Here is a 17,848-nt window from a genome sequence, read left to right as displayed (position 1 = left end):
TTTCGGAAAGATTAAATAGCTGCAATTTTCCTCGGAAAATATTATTTTCCCCAAATTTATCCTTAATATTTTATAAATAATTTATAATACACATTCTATATAAACTGCACAGTCAGATTGGGTAAACATGCCTAAGAGACTGATTTTTTTTCCAGCCAATAAATGGAAACATGACTTGTCTTCACATTATTTCTATAGCTAACTGCAAAGCTGTCATCACCTTCAACCAAGGACTGAGAGGTGGACGAGTGACAGAGCTCAAGAAGACTGTGGATGAAGCTGTCAAGAGCTGTCCTTCAATTAAACATGTCTTTGTTGCTCAGAGGACAGACGACAAAGTCCACATGGGTAATCTTGACATATCTCTGGAAGAAGTACGTCTTACACATGTGCCTGTACTACATTATTATTATTATTATTTATTATTATAGCGCCATTTATTCCATGGCGCTTTACATGTGATAGGGATATACATAACAAAAGCATTTACATAATCTTAACAAAACGAGTCAACGACTGGTACAGGAGGAGCGAGGACCCTGCCCGCGAGGGCTCACAGTCTAGAAGGGATGGGTGAGGATACATAAGGTGAGGATAGAGCTGGTCATGCTGCGGTGGTTACTGCAGGTTGTAGGCTTGTCGGAAGAGGTGGGTCTTCAGGTTTCTTTTGAAGGTTTCCACAGTCGGCGAGAGTCTGATGTGTTGGGGTAGAGAGTTCCAGAGTAGGGGGGATGCATAGGACAAATCTTGTATGCGATTGTGAGAGGAGGAGATAAGAGGGGAGTAGAGAAGGAGATCTTGTGAGGATCGGAGGTTGCGTGCAGGTAGGTAACGGGAGACTAGGTCACAGATATATGGGGGAGACAGGTTGTGGATGGCTTTGTATGCCATGGTTAGAGTTTTGAACTGAATTCTCTGGGCAATGGGGAGCCAGTGAAGAGATTGACAGAGAGGAGAGGCCGGGGAATAGCGGGGGGACAGGTGGATTAGTCGAGAAGCAGAGTTTAGGATAGATTGAAGGGGTGCGAGAGTGTTGGAAGGGAGGCCACCGAGCAGGAGGTTGCAGTAGTCGAGGCAGGATATGATGAGGGCATGCACTAGTGTTTTTGCATTGTCTTTGCTGAGGAATGCACGGATCCGGGAGATGTTTTTGAGTTGGAGTCGGCAGGAAGTGGAAAGGGCTACATAATGTGGCGCACGTGCCAAATATTCTGTGTCGAAGAACTCTTATCATATGTATTATAGGTAGATGGATGGTTATACATAGGATAAGATGAGAATCTGCCTTTGCAGGTCCATAGGCCGTTATACACATTAGATGAAAGTTGTCATGTGATATGCATAGGACCTCTTGACTTTCTCCCGACAGATGATATTGGGGAAGAGAAGGAATGGGTAAATTGGATTTTTTTTCATGGGAATTAAGCTGCTGCCAAAGGAGTCTGACTGTTCTGGCTTTCTCATCTCTTCCCGTCAAAGACATTAATGGTCAGTTTAGCCAAGTGTTTATGTGTGTGGGGGAAACTGGTGAGCTAGTGATCAGCTGAAAGCCCATTTGGCAGGTTTCAATCTCATTATATGGTCAGCTTTAGTCTACAGTATGTGATCTTCAACCAGTTTAATCCACAGCAGGTGTATTATAAAGAATAATTTACTGATATTTAGAAGTCAACTTGGAGTGGGACCTGCAGCCTTGTGCTTGAATATGGTGATGACCTCTTAATACTAAGGTGGCCCCATACACATTAGATGACTTTCAGCCAAACAATGTTTTGGCTGACAGCAATCTCTCCTGACTACACAGTAGCGCTTGTCTATGATAGAACCAATGCCAGACTCCTCTAATGGCGGTTTATCTCTCGAAGAACATGAGAATCCTAAAAAAAGCTGTCTGAAATTGGACATGCGTGTTCCTTCTCAAAAGGTCACAATATAGAGTAGACTTCTTTTGAGCCCACTGATATCGGCGAGTTCAGCTGACCGTATTATAATTTGTATATGAGCTCAAGACGAAAGTAGGCACATTAACATGCGGTAGATATTGGTTAGCTTTGAAGGGGTTGTCAAACTCCAGTCTTTGTCAGTTTTTGCTTAGAAAGCCTCCACAGTCAGTCAGTGGCCATCAGCTATCTCTTCCAACTTTACCATACACATGAACGTTCGACTCAGCAGAGCATTCATTTATTATCAGCAGGAAGAGAGGAGAAAGTCACTCGCAGATGGCTTGCAGTTTCTTATTCCTCAGGAAAACAAAAGGGTTGGGTGTTAAAATTCAACCTGTCTGATCCTTTTCTCACCCGAAAAGTTGGGATACCCCCACTATAGTCTGATGTGTATCTGGGCCTTTGGCTGTCACCTGCCATAATTATTGGCATCACTGAGGGGCATGTGACTGCTGAGGCCAAGGATTGGCTGCAGCTGTCATGTGCTGGAGGCTTGCAAAAAAAGAAAACAGTAGGAACTGCTGTAGCCTCTAAGTTGAATCAGCAAGGGATTAAAGTATTTGCTGCTCTTTTTTTTTTTTTAAAAGTCGGACAACTTTTTTAATGTTCATAATTTTTTATTTTATCAGCGAACTGTTTTATTACAATATTTGGAGACAATCTTTATAGAGGCTTTATATAAGGGCTGCTCCCCTCGTATGATTCTTTATATGCTCCAAAAAATGTGTTGGTTAGTTCTTCTGTTCCCCCTGAAAATGACCGCTGAGTGTTATCATTCCACTACAGTAAAAAGTACTCAGCACTCAATTATCACTTGCCAATTTGATGAGTTTGATGAGTTTTATCCAAAGATATAATATGTGATATTTAGCAGTGATGAGCGAGCGTGCTCGGATAACTCGATATCTGAGCATGCTCGCTCATCACTAATATTTAGGTCTTCAAATGTGATCTTCATCAAACATTGGACTGCAGATGGATTGGTGGTATTTATGTCGGTATTAGCGCATGTGGGATTGTGAGATGCTCCTATACCTTATGATATCTTATCCTACACTCTACTCAATGTTTGAATTGCACATGTTTTTAATATTTGATTACTCTAGCAAAGAAACAGTGCAATGTTCTATGTCTGCCATGCTGTGCAACTCACATGTACACTGTGTGTACACAGCATACTAGAGTACAAAGTTCTTTCTAAACTATGTTGACTTACATTCTTTACAGCATGTATATAAATGGCTGGATACAATAGTGTTACTATCCCGCGCGCGCTAAGACTGACACACCGTTAATCCATCTGGAATCTTATGTTTGATGCAGGTCACGTGAGATGACCAAACTATCACATATTATATCTTTGGATTGTGCAACAGTAAACTCCTCTAATTTGCAAGATGTTGGGTTCTTTCTATTGTATTGGAAGGAGTTGGGAATGATCCTACGCAAGCACCAGAGCCAATATTCCTTCCAGAATATTGTGTTCTAATCCAACGTTTTATCATTCCACTGATCAGTCAGCACTGATTACAAAGCGTCAGAGCGTCAGAGAGTATAGAGGCAAATTCTATTGACAAGAGAAATAGTAATAGTCAGTTGCCAATTTATTCATAAATTTCCCGGAAGAGTGAGGAATGACATAATGAAAAGCTCTAAGAGAAGATGCTCCATAATTGTAATAACAATACCCTTGAAATTGTTCCAGAAAGTTAAGTATTTCTCCCAGAAAATTATTGCAATCACACGTGTTTTGTTGTACACATGTTTATTTCCTTTGTGTGTATTGGAACAACACAAAAAAAACAGAGAAAAAAAGGCAAATTGGACATAATTTCACACAAATTCCCAAAAATGGGCCTGACAAAATTGTTGGCACTTAAAATTTGGTTGTACACCCTTTGAAATAAATACCTGCAATCAATCGCTTCCTATAACCATCAACAAAGTTCTTACTTCTCAAATGGAATTTTGGACCACTCTTCTTTTGTAAACTGCTCCAGGTCTCTCATATTTGAAGGGTGCCTTCTCCCAGCATCAATTTTAAGATCTCTCCACAGGTGTTCAATAATATTTAGATCTGGACTCATTGCTGCCCACTTTAGAACTCTCCAGATCTTTGTTTACGTTCATTTTCTGGGTGCTTCTTGAAGTTTGTTTGGGGTCATTGTTCTGCTAGAAGACCCATGACCTAGGACGCAAAACCAGCTTTCTGACACTAGACACTACATTGCAACCCAAAATCCTTTGGTAATCTTTATATTTCATGATGCCTTGCACACAGCCAAGGCAACTGTTGCCAGAGGCATAACAACCCCCAAAAATCTTTGCACCTCCACCATATTTGAATGTAGGTACTATGTTCTTTTCTTTGTAGGCTTTATTCCATTTTCAGTAAACAGTAGAATCATGTGCTTTATCATGAAGCTCTATTTTGGTCTCATCTGTCCACAAGGTGCTTTCCCAGAAAGATTTTACCTTACTCATGTACATTTTGGCAAATTGCAGTCTAGCAGTGTGTCAGCAGTGGGGTCCTCCTGGGTCTACTGCCATACTTTTTCACTTCATTCAAATGTCGATGGATAGTTTGCACTGACACTGATGTACCCTGAGTCTGCGAGACAGCTTGAATTCCTTCAGACTATCTACTATCCGGACTATCCTGCGTTGCAACCTTTCATCATTTTTCTCTGCCGTCCTTATCCAGGAAGATTAGCTACAGTGCCATGGGTTGTAAACTTCTTGATTATGTTGTGCACTGTGGACAAAGGAACATCAAAATCTCTGGAGATGGACTTAACCTTGAGATTGTTGACATTGTTCAACAATTTTGGTTCTTAAGTCCTCAGACAGTTCTCTTCTAGTGATGAGCGAGTATGTTTTGTTAACCCTTTCGCCGAGTATGTTCGGACTAGCACAGAGTATTTACATCTGCTCGGTGTTATGTTTGAATCACTCCCGTGATTGCTCTCAATGCTTAGTGTGGCACACACAGACACAAAATGCAAATATTGAGTCAACATCTCCCCTTTTTATCTGGTTTCAGGTGTGATTTTCATATTGCCCACACCTGTTACTTGGCACAGATGAGTTTGAACGAGCATCACATGCTAGAAACAATGTTGTATACCTACAATTTCGGAAAGGTGCCAACAATTTTGTTTGGCTCATTTTTGGAGTTTTGTGTGAAATGATGTTCAATTTGCCTTTTTTTCCTCTGTTTATTTTGTGTTGTTCCAATTCACACAAAGGAAATAAACATGTGTATAACAAAACATGTATAACAAAACTGTGTTTATATATATATGTATATATATATATATATATATATATATATATATATACATATATAAATATATATATACAGTTGAAACCAGAAGTTTACATACATTATATAAAAAGACACATATGCATGTTTTTCTCAATATCTGACATGCAATCAGAATAAACCTTTCCCGTTTTAGATCAATTAGTATTACCATAATTTTTAATATTTGCCAAATGCCAGAATAATGAGAGAGAGAGAATGTTTTAGGGCATTTTTATTACTTACCTCAAAGTCAAAAGCTAACATACACTAAGATTACTATGCCTGTAAACATTTCCGGACTGCCCATATGATGATGTCATGTGTTTGGAAGCTTCTGAGTTAATTAGAGACACACCTGTGGATGTATTTTAATGCACACGTGAAACACACTGCTTCTTTGTGTAGCATCATGGGAAAGTCTAAAGAAATCAGCCAAGATATCAGGAAGAGAATTATGAACTTGCACAAGTCAAGCTCATCCTTGGGTACAATTTCAAGATACCTGAAGGTGCCTCGTTTATCTGTACAAACAATTATACGCAAGTACAAACAAGATAGGAATGTCCAGCCATCATACCGCTCAGGAAGGAGATGGGTTCTGTGTCCCAGAGATGAATGTACTTTGCTCCAACATGTGCATATCCGCCCATGGTCAAAAGCAAAAGACCTTGTGAAGATGATGGCGGAAGATGGTAAGATTGTGTCAATATCCACAGTGAAACGAGTACTGTATCAATATGGACTTAAAGGGCACTCTGCCAGGAAGAAGCCATTACTCCAAAAGAAACATAAAAATGCCAGATTAATGTTTGCAAATGTACACAGGAACAAAGACCTCCATTTTTGGAGACATGTCCTGTAGTCTGATGAAACTAAAATTGAACTTTTTGGGCATAATGACCATCGTTACATTTGGAGGAAAAAGGGAGAAGCTTAGTAGCCTAAGAACACCATCCCAACTGTAAAACATGGGGGTGGCAGCATCATGTTGTGGGGTTGTTTTGCTGTAGGAGGGACTGGTGCACTTCACAAAATAGATGGCAACATGAGAAAAGAAGATTATGGCAATACTGAAGCAACATCTCAAGACATCAGCCAGGAAGTTTAGCTTGGGCGGTAATGGGTCTTCCAAATGGACAATGACCTGAGGCATATTGCCAAAATGGTAACAAAGTGGCTTAAGGATAACAAAGTCAATGTTTTGGAGTGGTCATCACAAAAGCCCTGATCTTAATCCTATTGAAAATTTATGGGCAAAACTGAAAAGGCTGGTGCGAGCACGGCGACCTACAAACCTGGATCAGTTACACCAGTTTTGTCAGGAGGAATTGGCTCAAATTCTGACCAACTATTGTGAGAAGCTTGTGGAAGGTTATCCCAAACGTTTGACCCAAGACATTCAGTTTAAGGGCAATGGTACCAAATACTAATGAAATGTATGTAAACTTTTGACTTTGCAGCAAGTAATAAAAATGCCTTAAAACATTTCTGTCTCTCTCATTATTTTGGCATTTGGCAAATATTAAAAATTATGGTAATCCTAATTGACCTAAAACGGGAAAGGTTTATTCTGATTTCATGTCAGATATTGAGAAAAACATGCATATGTGTCTTTTTATATAGTGTGTGTAAGCTTCTGGTTTCAACTGTGTGTCTATATATATATATATATATATATATATATATATTATATACCGAATGGCCAGTTTGTTTAGAGACACCATCTGTAGATTCTGCAGGAATATTGGCCCATGCTAGCAGAATGGCTTATCACAGTTGCCATAAATCAGATGGAGGTACTGACATACTTAGGCCATGCCATGTTCACACGTTCAGTATTTGGTCAATATGTCACATCAGTATTTGTAAGCCAAAACCAGGAGTGGGTGAGAGATGCCGAAGCAATGATGTGTTTCTATTATACTTTTCCTCTGACTTCCACTCCTGGTTTTATACAAATACTGATGTAAAATACTGACCAAATTCTAAACCGTGACCATGGCCTTATCAACAGCCTTGTTCTACCTTGTTCAGAGATACTATATATGATTGAGCTCTGGGGACTGTGAAGGCCAGGGAAGCAAGAAAAACTTTGTCTTGTCTCTACAACCAATTCATAAGTATACCTTGTGCCATGGTGTATAATCCATTTGAAAGTGTCCTTCTGACATTGTGCAAATAGCTTTCATGAAGGGATGAACTTGGTTGGCCCTAATACTTAGGTAAGCCCTATTGTTTATACGTCCATCCACAAAGACCTAAGATGACCATGATACCATTGCTTCACTTCATCTTGCCTGAACTGTTGACACAATATAGAAAGCGTTCTTTGATTCATTCTGCTTGTGCTAAATTCTGACCCAATAAATAGCAACTTTCACTGTTTGAACTAGACAGATTCATTTCCTCCACCATAGCTTGTTTTTCCTCTTGTTCTTATTAAGGTTGAAAGGGTGAAAATTTCATCTCCTATAGATTGTTTAATTTTTATTGAGATCATTAAGTTTTATTAAGTACCCTCTAAGCTATTTACACCTAAATTCTGACCCTCCTAGTAGCAAGGTGCCAGCATATTTGGATTCATCTGATGAGAAATGTTTAGCCACTGCTCAGTGACCCATTTTTTTTGGCTTTTTGGCTACCTGGAGCCTTGTTTTTCTGCTTCCCTTAGACAGCAGTCACAATTACACTGATCATCTCCTATTACATCCTATCCGTTTTAAAGTAAAATGAGTTGTGCATCCTGGCAAAATACCTGGAGCACCAATGTTTTCGGCTACAATTTCTAGGACTGTACACCGCCTGTTTGTCAGAATGTTTCTTTACATTTTCCATTGGACCCCTTTCGTTTTTGAGTTCTTTATAGTCACAGGATCTCGTTCCTTGGATGTTTCTCTTTGATCACATCATTCTTGATATACTCTTAACACAGTTGCACCAGAAAGTTGGCCAAGATTGGCAATTTTTCAAATACTGGCTCTGGCTATTCTAGCACCAATGACTATGGCTCTTTAAATGTCACTTAGATCGCTTTATTTTCCCATTATGATATGGATTTTCACTGAAACAGATTTATGAAAACTTGCTCAATGCTTATATTCTGCACTCGGGGGTCACGTGTCTAATTTCGAAACAGGAAACTTCCAATCGTGATAGGACAAGTGCCTCTAATAATGTGGCCATTCGGTGTATGAACCAAATCACAGTTACTTTGGTTCTTTATATAAAAAAAAGGTTTTCCACTTTCAGTAACTCAGACGCCAAAAACTCTGAAATACTTAAACCAACAAATGGGAGGTACACACCCACCCCAGGTCCAGTTTTGGCTCCCTGCCGCTGGTAAGGTTTTGGTGTTTTGTCTGTATCATTGGTGGCACATTGACAGCTCACATCACCGTTGTAGCCAATCACTGCGCTTTGCGATTCGTGCCGTCTACCTAAGCATAACAGCTGAGCTCAATGATTGGCTACAACGGTGATGCACTATATCGCTGTGAAGACACCGCTACAGCCAAAACACCTAGACCAGAGTAGGGGCAGGGGACCAGTGCTTGACCTGGGGCGGTAGTGAGCACCTGCTGTGTTTGTTATTTCAGGTATTTTGAAGCTTTTAAGGTCCACTTTCTGGAAAGTGGAAGACCCCTTTAATGCACCAAAGTTGCACATTTTCTGTGATCACAGATCTCAGTTTGTACATGTTTTGACAGGAAATGGCCAAAACAGAACCAGTGTGTCCTCCAGAAGCTATGGACAGTGAAGATATGTTATTTATGCTGTATACGTCAGGCAGCACCGGGAAGCCAAAGGGAATTGTGCACACACAGGCTGGCTATTTGCTGTATGCTTCCCTAACACACAAGGTAAGTGTATGTTGGCAATGTGGCTTTCATCTGTTTAGTTTTTTGTTTCAGTTTTTTGTGCTCTATGCAAATAAGTGTGTGACTTATCTTTTCCTTGAGCTGGATATTACATTCTTATAGTTCCCCATTCCTGGGTGTCCATTAGCTAGGTCTCAGTCCTTCTCAGCCCTTATTCACATTACGTCACTTGCCATATGGTAAGGTTTTAATACTAGACTTTAGGACCGTCCCGAATTGGGTCACCTTGACGTGGTGGGATGGCTTTTACATTTATTTAATCAAAATTATGTTAACTAAGTACCCTATATTATTTTCATGCACTATTGCTATTTATTAATTTACTGCAGGGTATTTGCTTATTTGTTTTTTATCTTAGGTTTTGGCTGTTTAGTGACCAGTGTGAACATGCACCTATATGTTGCGTGCATACCAACTTATATTCCAGTTCATCTCTTTAGGTTTTTGTTTCATTCTGTAATATCACACACAGTTTATTAATACTAATAGCTATTTTCCTGTTAGTACGTCTTTGACTACAAACAAGGGGATGTGTTTGCATGTGTTGCTGACATTGGCTGGATTACTGGGCATAGCTACGTCGTCTATGGACCACTCTGCAATGGAGCCACCACCGTCCTGTTTGAGAGCACTCCAATATATCCAGATCCAGGTCAGGAGATGAGGTTTATGAGCGTATTTCCTTCTGTTATTGAAATGACTTTTTATTAGTTTAGGTAAACGTGTTATCTGAAGAGATTAGTGCCTCCAATAGCAACATAAGATAATGTGGCCATATGTAATCTGCGAGATAAGCGGTATATTCATTTATACAAGTGGCAAAGAGGAAGGATCATTTCCAGATGTCCTACAGACATTTAGTTTGGGCTGCAAACATTTTTCTATGAATTGACGTTATCTTTTTATAGCGATAGTTACTAGGTACATAATAAACGCAGCACGTGTGGCCATCTAAAAAGGCTGATTTATCCAGTATTGGAATAAGGGGATAATGTTTCTCCTTGATAACAAAGCTGGAATAGGAAATATTATAGGCCATGAATGTTCCATTGGAAAGAGTATTCAAAATAGTTCTCTTTCAGAGGGATGAACGCTGTTTTATAAGGGCCATCTATTGGAGGTACAGTAGCTACCCTGTAAGCCGCTGTCCGACCCTGTAGTGAGCCTTGCAATATGATTAAGAATATAAGCTAAACTAGAGTCTCCTCCAAAATAAATATACATCAATCTTAAGATGGTTCTTGCTCCTCATCAACTACTTTCTGGGAAAAGAAAGGTATGCAAATGAGCTCTCCTAAACAGGAAAGAAAGCTGCTCTCTAGTGCCACCTTTGGGTAGCTACCCTATAAATTAGTGGTATTTGTCTGCAGATGGGTCTCTTTTAGAGGACACTCTGGTTTGATTTCTATTCTTAGTCATGTAGCAATGTTTATTAAAGAGAACCTGATCTGTCCCCCATGCCCTCCCACTCACCAGCATTTGTAGATTTTTTTATGTATACCCTTCTTTACGAGCGCTTTATTTTGGATGACACATTAGCAGATGTTTTAAAAAAAAGTATTTTTAAAGTCTGTTTTTAATATGCAAATAATCTTTTGACTAGTCAATGGGGCATTTGTTTCCCAGACCAGTCGTCCCACTCAGCATGTAATCACGCCCCTGTGAGTGTGATAACATGATTTGCAAGAGCAAATTTCTTTCCTACACGTCATTGCACCTCTAAAGCTGGGGGTACCTCCTCGGCTTCAGAGGTCCACTGCGCATATCCGGAAGCAAAGAAGAAGCCTGACGTCAGAAGAACAGAGCTTGTAACGAATCAGCGACAGATCTTCAGCTCCTCCGTGGATGTCAGCTGTCTTCTTCTCTTCCGGACATGCACAGTGCGCCTCTAAAGTCACGAAGCGTACACTTTGCTTCACGCAACGCCCTCTCAACTAGTCAAAAGATTATTTTTCATCTTTAAAAATACTTTTTGTAAACATCTGTTTATGTGTCATCCAGGGTAAAAGGCTTGTTAGGCAGGGTATATATAAAGGAATTTGCAAATGCTGGTTGGTTGGCCTTCATGGGGGGCTGGTCAGTTCCTCTTTAATGAGTCTGATATTGACTTGTAGGATAGTTATCTCCAATAGGTGGCACTAGAGAGTAAGCTTTTTTTCTTTTTTTTCTTTTAGGAGGGCTATTTTGCATCCACTCTTGGAAGTCATGACATAATGACCTAACTGCCTAATTGGTGGGAATCCTGATAAGAACCCCCCCTAATTTTCAAAATAAAATGTCCACAGCGCTAATTAACATCTCCTTCAATGATTTTCCTACAAAGCCACTCTCTGCCATAACACAGCTTCAGTTACATCACTTCAATAGAGTTGTGTTGCAATATCCTGTACAGTGGGTGGTTGGGAGCATCACTGTGCAAGAGAACTACCAAAATGGCATGTTTCTTGAAAACTCCCCACACAACACACAGATTAGAATGTTATGGCGTATTCTAGTTAAATGCCACAATAATATTAAATGGGAAGACCCCCTTTAGGTTATTTGCAAAGTTACTATTTTAAAGAAATGTAAGTATGCAAATATAAGTTAGGAGTATACGTAGGTTTAAATGGTGGTTGGAATAAAATGAAGACTTATTTTATTTAAAGAGGACCTGACAGCTGATACACGCTGCCTAACCCATGGGCAGTATGTATCAGACACTGGCTGTACGATCACAGCCAGGCATCTTTGACTCTGAAAAGCTGCAGGGTTTCAGAGAAAAACATACTTTTAGTAGCCACAGCTTCTCCCCACCGCTGCCCTGGATTGACAGGTGTCTGCCTACATGTGTATATAGGTCACTGGCAGCAGGCGGGGAGAAGCCGCCGGAGACCTTCCTGTCCGACTAGTCAATAGTGCGCCTCGCTCCCTAGAGAGTATTAAGAGTATAGTTTTCTCTGAAACAGCGCAGAATTTTTTAAACCAAACATACCTGACTGCGATCGTACAGCCTATGTCTGATATATGCTGCTTATGGATTGGGCAGCATGTATCAGGTTCTTTTTAAGTCATACAATCTTGTTACAGGGGATGTCCAACAGTAAAATATTTTTTTATTTTAACCATGGATTGTTTGAAAATAACAAATGGAAGCATATTCACCTTCCCGGACCTTGGCTGCTCTGGAGTGCTGCACCGACTCCGGTAGAGGTGTCTGATCCATTCAGAATTCACTACACTGGTGTAGCCTATGATCAGCTGCAGGGGTCTTTATCAGCACATGGATGGATTGCTTTTTCCGTGCACCCAGTGAAAACAAGTGTATATACAGTGCTGGCCAAAAGTATTGGCGCCCCTGCAATTCTGTCAGATAATACTCAGTTTCTTCCTGAAAATGATTGCAATCACAAATTCTTTGGTATTATTATCTTCATTTAATTTGCTTGCAAGGAAAAAACACAAAAGAGAATGAAGCAAAAATCAAATCATTGATCATTTCACACAAAACTCCAAAAATGGGCCAGACAAAAGTATTGGCACCCTCAGCCTAATACTTGGTTGCACAACCTTTAGCCAAAATAACTGCGAACAACCGCTTCCGGTAACCATCAATGAGTTTCTTACAATGCTCTGCTGGAAATGTAGACCATTCTTCTTTGGCAAACTGCTCCAGGTCCCTGATATTTGAAGGGTGCCTTCTCCAAACTGCCATTTTGAGATCTCTCCACAGGTGTTCCATGGGATTCAGATCTGGACTCATTGCTGGCCACCTTAGAAGTCTCCAGTGCTTTTTCTCAAACCATTTTATAGTGCTTTTGGAAGTGCGTTTTAGGTCATTGTCCTGCTGGAAGACCCATGACCTCTGAGGGAGACCCAGCTTTCTCACACTGGGCCCTACATTATGCTGCAAAATTTGTTGGTAGTCTTCAGACTTCATAATGCCATGCACACGGTCAAGCAGTCCAGTGCCAGAGGCAGCAAAGCAACCCCAAAACATCAGGGAACCTCCACCATGTTTGACTGTAGGGACCATGTTCTTTTCTTTGAATGGCTCTTTTTTTTTCCTGTACACTCCATGTTGATGCTTTTTCCCAAAAAGCTCTACTTTTGTCTCATCTGACCAGAGAACATTCTTCCAAAATGTTTTAGGCTTTCTCAGGTAAGTTTTGGCAAACTCCAGCCTGGCTTTTTTATGTCTCGGGGTAAGAAGTGGGGTCTTCCTGGGTATCCTACCATACAGTCCCTTTTCATTCAGACGCCGACGGATAGTATGGGTTGACACTGTTGTACCCTTGGAATGCAGGGCAGCTTGAACTTGTTTGGATGTTAGTCGAGGTTCTTTATCCACCATCCGCACAATCTTCCGTTGAAATCTCTCGTCAATTTTTCTTTTCCGTCCACATCTAGAGAGGTTAGCCACAGTGCCATGGGCTTTAAACTTCTTGATGACACTGTTTACGGAAGACACAGGAACATTCAGGTCTTTGGAGATGGACTTGTAGCCTTGAGATTGCTCATGCTTCCTCACAATTTGGTTTCTCAAGTCCTCAGACAGTTCTTTGGTCTTCTTTCTTTTCTCCATGCTCAATGTGGTACACACAAGGACACAGGACAGAGGTTGAGTCAACTTTAATCCATGTTAACTGGCTGCAAGTGTGATTTAGTTATTGCCAACACCTGTTAGGTGCCACAGGTAAGTTACAGGTGCTGTTAATTACACGAATTAGAGAAGCATCACATGATTTTTCAAACAGTGCCAATACTTTTGTCCACCCCTTTTTTAGGTTTGGTGTGGAATTGTATCCAATTTGGCTTTAGGACAATTCTTTTTGTGTTTTTTCATTGAAGACAAATTAAATGAAGATAATAATACCAAAGAATTTGTGATTGCAATCATTTTCAGGAAGAAACTGAGTATTATCTGACAGAATTGCACGGGTGCCAATACTTTTGGCCAGCACTGTACAGGGATCTGGTATAATTCTGCGTATATGACTAGGATATCCTATATTATTTTGATCAATGATGGTTTTTGAAGAGACTGAGGCCCCACTGACAGCCATAAACTAGTGTGCTGTGTTGTTTCACATAAAACATTAAACCCCCTTATTATTTCCACCTGCTCTTTAGTTTAAGGCCCCTGTTCTCCATGGATTGGATGGAAAAACAATGCATGGTGGTAATTTACCCATGTTACCGCTTCCTTGCTGCGGCCACTTCTGTGCAGATGCTACACGGTTAGCTGATCGCTCCGAGTACATGCGTGGGTGCACGCAGCAGAACTTCCCGCATCTAATCATTAAGCTATGGTTCAACACTATTTCTAATTCATCACAAAGGTGTAGAAAGGGGTGGAGGAACCCTCTGGAAATACAAACCTCATGAAACAATTTTTTTCTAAACATATTGACTTTGCAGAATTTATGAGATTTGATAGCTGTCGTTTTAGTGATATTGTTCAGTGGTAAAAGTTTTAAAAGAAAATTCTCGTGATTTCGATTGGGTGTCCGTCACAGAATTTATTTTATGTTTGGCAGGTACGTAGGTGACATTCTGACAAAAGCTCTTGTGACTTTTATTACTGTATATTGTGCTGTAATATGGAAGCATCACATTTACAAGTGAGCTGAAATGTTCTACCATGAATTGTAACACTTGGATGATTGTGATTACATTTCCTATAAAGAATGTTGATAATGTTACTTAGGCCGCTATTGGGAGATGGTGGAAAGATTGAGGATTAATCAGTTTTATGGCGCACCAACTGCAATACGCCTCCTGCTCAAGTATGGAGATGAATGGGTGAAGAAATACGATAGGTCATCTTTGAAAATGCTGGGCTCAGGTAGGAGATGAGGACCAGTCCAATGCCTACATTTGTATATTTTGTAAGATTCTTTATAAATGGGTTGTACCAAAAAAACACAAAAATCAGTTTTCTTCAAGATAGCTCATAAATGTATATGTGAAGGTTCAAACTGAGGAAACCCGACTTTTCACGAGAAATGGGATCTTGAGAAAAAAGCATTGATGAGCATGTTCGATCACTACTCCATTAACTGTATGTTTAGTGGTCGCACACGCTCACTACCACTCAATTCACATGGGGGACTCCAGTTCTCTTGATAGTTGGCGGCCCCCTGCAATCACAAACCCCTTAACGGTTTAATAACCTTGACAGCACTTGTTTCTAGGTAAGACGATAGGAGATCCCAATGCAAAATGCCTCTGCTTGGAAAAACAAAAACAGTAGCATATTTTTAACAGATGCAACATTTTTCATACCAGAATAGAGGTGAAATTTAAAGAATATCTATCACCAATCTGTGGCTTCCCTTTACATTTAAAAAACAATGGGCAGCTGCAGATTGCTGATTTTACTAATTAACATCTATTAAAAAATGCTGCCAAGTGTCTCTAATGGGCCCCAAAAAGAGCCAACTTTCAAGCAAAAGTTGGATTTGAACTTACAGATTGTGGAATTGCCGCATGCAGATCAGAACCCAGGAATACAAAGTCACAAATTTTATCACAAATATGACATGACCAACTTAAAAAAAAACTGTTATACCACAAAAGTGGTGCAAAGCTGTTTAAAATTACCCACATTATTTTTAGACCTTTTAGTTGGGTACTTGGCTGGTCTATTGGTACACTGTGTCTGTGCACACCTGAAGACAGACTTAAAGGGGTTGTCCCGCTAACAGACTACATGTTAATCAATAGATCTTGGAATAAAGATAATTTCCACAATTGGATGTGCTAAACAAAAATGTTCCTGTGCTGAGATAATCTTATAAATGTGCCCCGGCTGTGTACTGTGTAATGGCTGTGTCTGACCGTGCAGGAAAATAGTCTGATCATACCACAGCTCCTGGGCAGGGGAGTAAGCATTAGTTATTTATACAGATGGCATAGCAGTGGCTCGCAGCAGCCGCTTTCTGTGAAGTAAAACATTACCCTTCCTATTTTATCATAGGAGTGAGTCTTTTTGCTGAGCCTCCAGTCCCCATATATCATCATAAATAAAGCTAGTGAGGTAGGAGCTCTGGCTGCCGCTGAGCTCACATGTCATTGACCTGACTTGTGATGAGCTGAGAGTGCTGGAGACACAGCAGAAACACTCGCTCCTGTGATAAAACAGACAAGGAAATATGTTACCTCACAGAAAGAATCAGCTACGATCCCCTGTCTACTCTTTTGTTTTCTCACCTGCTCATGTGCTGACCATGTTCCTGCACGAATGTGTTTAAAAAATTCCCCTGTGCTGAGATAATCTTATAAATGTTCCCCTGCTGTGTACTGTGTAGTGGCTGTGTCTCACCGTACAGGAACATGGTCTGATCATACCACAGCTCCTGGGCAGGGGAGGAAGCAAAAGAGTATCCAGACAGGACAGCACGAGAACACAAATGATTCTTTCTTTGAGGTAAAACAAGTTTTTAAACAGGCAGGGAAATATTTTCCCTTACAGAAACTATCAGCTGTGATATCTGTATACTGTTTTCCTTCCTGTTTTCCCCTGCCCAGGAGCTGTGGTATGATCAGACTATGTTCCTGCACGGTCAGACACAGCCATTACACAGCACACAGCAGGGGCACATTTATAAGATTATCTCAGCACAGGGACATTTTTTAACACATCCGGTTGTGGAACTTATTTTTATTCCAAGATCTATTGAGTATAATGTACTTTGTTCGTGGGAAAACCCCTTTAAACTACCTGTGTATGTGACCCTCTGTTAGAAGACTCTGTCACAGGTTACACAGTTTTCTTCCGAAAAAAAACATAGCATGGTGTGCTTTTTTTTTCTAGTGAAATGACAGACACTTTACCAGAAACCCAAAGGAACCCATTAAAGTCAATGAGGTCAGTTTAGTGATCCTTCTCCTGTATGTATTCCATTTTTCTGTTTCTATATTGGAACAGAAAAACAGGAATTTATATCACAGGTAGGAACCCAGCCTACCGTAGTTCATTCTTGACCTTGTACTTTTTTTTACCTTTGTATGTTTGACACTACATGCAAAGAAATGTATCACTTACATGATAAACTTATAATATATACTGTAGATTATACAGGATGTGTTTTTTATGAAGGTCACGAAGAACGACATAAGTTTCCTTCATTATTTCTATCTGTAACATTGATGGAACGATGTAGTACAACAGTCAATAAAAAAGTATTATTTTTATGAGTCACAGTATGCCATATATGTGTCTCGCTTTCAAATTTTCAGGTTGTAAAAAGCAAAAAGAAACAGAATAAAGCTTTTGGTTAAATATTGCACATTCACGAGACAGCAGAACATCAGGAATTTACATGCAGGTTAATCGAGTTTAGTAGTTGGTAGTATTATACATCACACTTAACAAGGGACAGAAATTCCTGCTGTCATTATCAAAACACTACAAGACACATTACTGGGACCTGGTTGCGTCGTGTGATATTGTCACATGCTTTGGAAAAATTTGCCCTGTCTGAACTTGTTTCTCCTTGTGCTGCTCCGCTAGGTCACTGCCATTAATCCAAACAATGCAAAAAGTGTTAGCGGCTCCGGCTTCATTAACCTTCTTCTATCTTTTCAGTGGGTGAGCCAATAAATCACGAAGCTTGGGAATGGTTTTACAATGTGGTCGGGGATGGAAGGTGCGATCTTGTGGACACATGGTGGCAAACAGGTAAATCATTCTGATAAGTGAGACTATCTATAGCATATACATAAAGACTGTGGAA

The 17,848-nt window shown here is 40.1% G+C and overlaps 1 protein-coding gene across 1 annotated transcript in view; it reads left to right on the top strand.

Annotated features, from left to right (window-relative positions):
• Window positions 1-17,848, top strand: part of ACSS1 (acyl-CoA synthetase short chain family member 1) — a 151,627-nt gene that overhangs the window by 69,423 nt on the left and 64,356 nt on the right. Inside the window, exons 4-8 of the mRNA XM_073672513.1 lie at window positions 199-374; window positions 8,958-9,110; window positions 9,633-9,780; window positions 14,818-14,955; window positions 17,701-17,793. Of these exons, the coding sequence (XP_073528614.1) occupies window positions 199-374; window positions 8,958-9,110; window positions 9,633-9,780; window positions 14,818-14,955; window positions 17,701-17,793 (708 nt within the window). The remainder of the gene's footprint in view (window positions 1-198; window positions 375-8,957; window positions 9,111-9,632; window positions 9,781-14,817; window positions 14,956-17,700; window positions 17,794-17,848) is intronic.

The sequence above is a fragment of the Phyllobates terribilis genome, unplaced genomic scaffold, assembly GCF_046119375.1.
Source record: "Phyllobates terribilis strain yellow unplaced genomic scaffold, ASM4611937v1 Scaffold_3__8_contigs__length_932513732, whole genome shotgun sequence".
Lineage (NCBI taxonomy): Eukaryota > Metazoa > Chordata > Amphibia > Anura > Dendrobatidae > Phyllobates > Phyllobates terribilis.
Note: the sequence above shows the minus strand (reverse complement) of the source record. Positions and strands in the feature narration are given on the sequence as shown.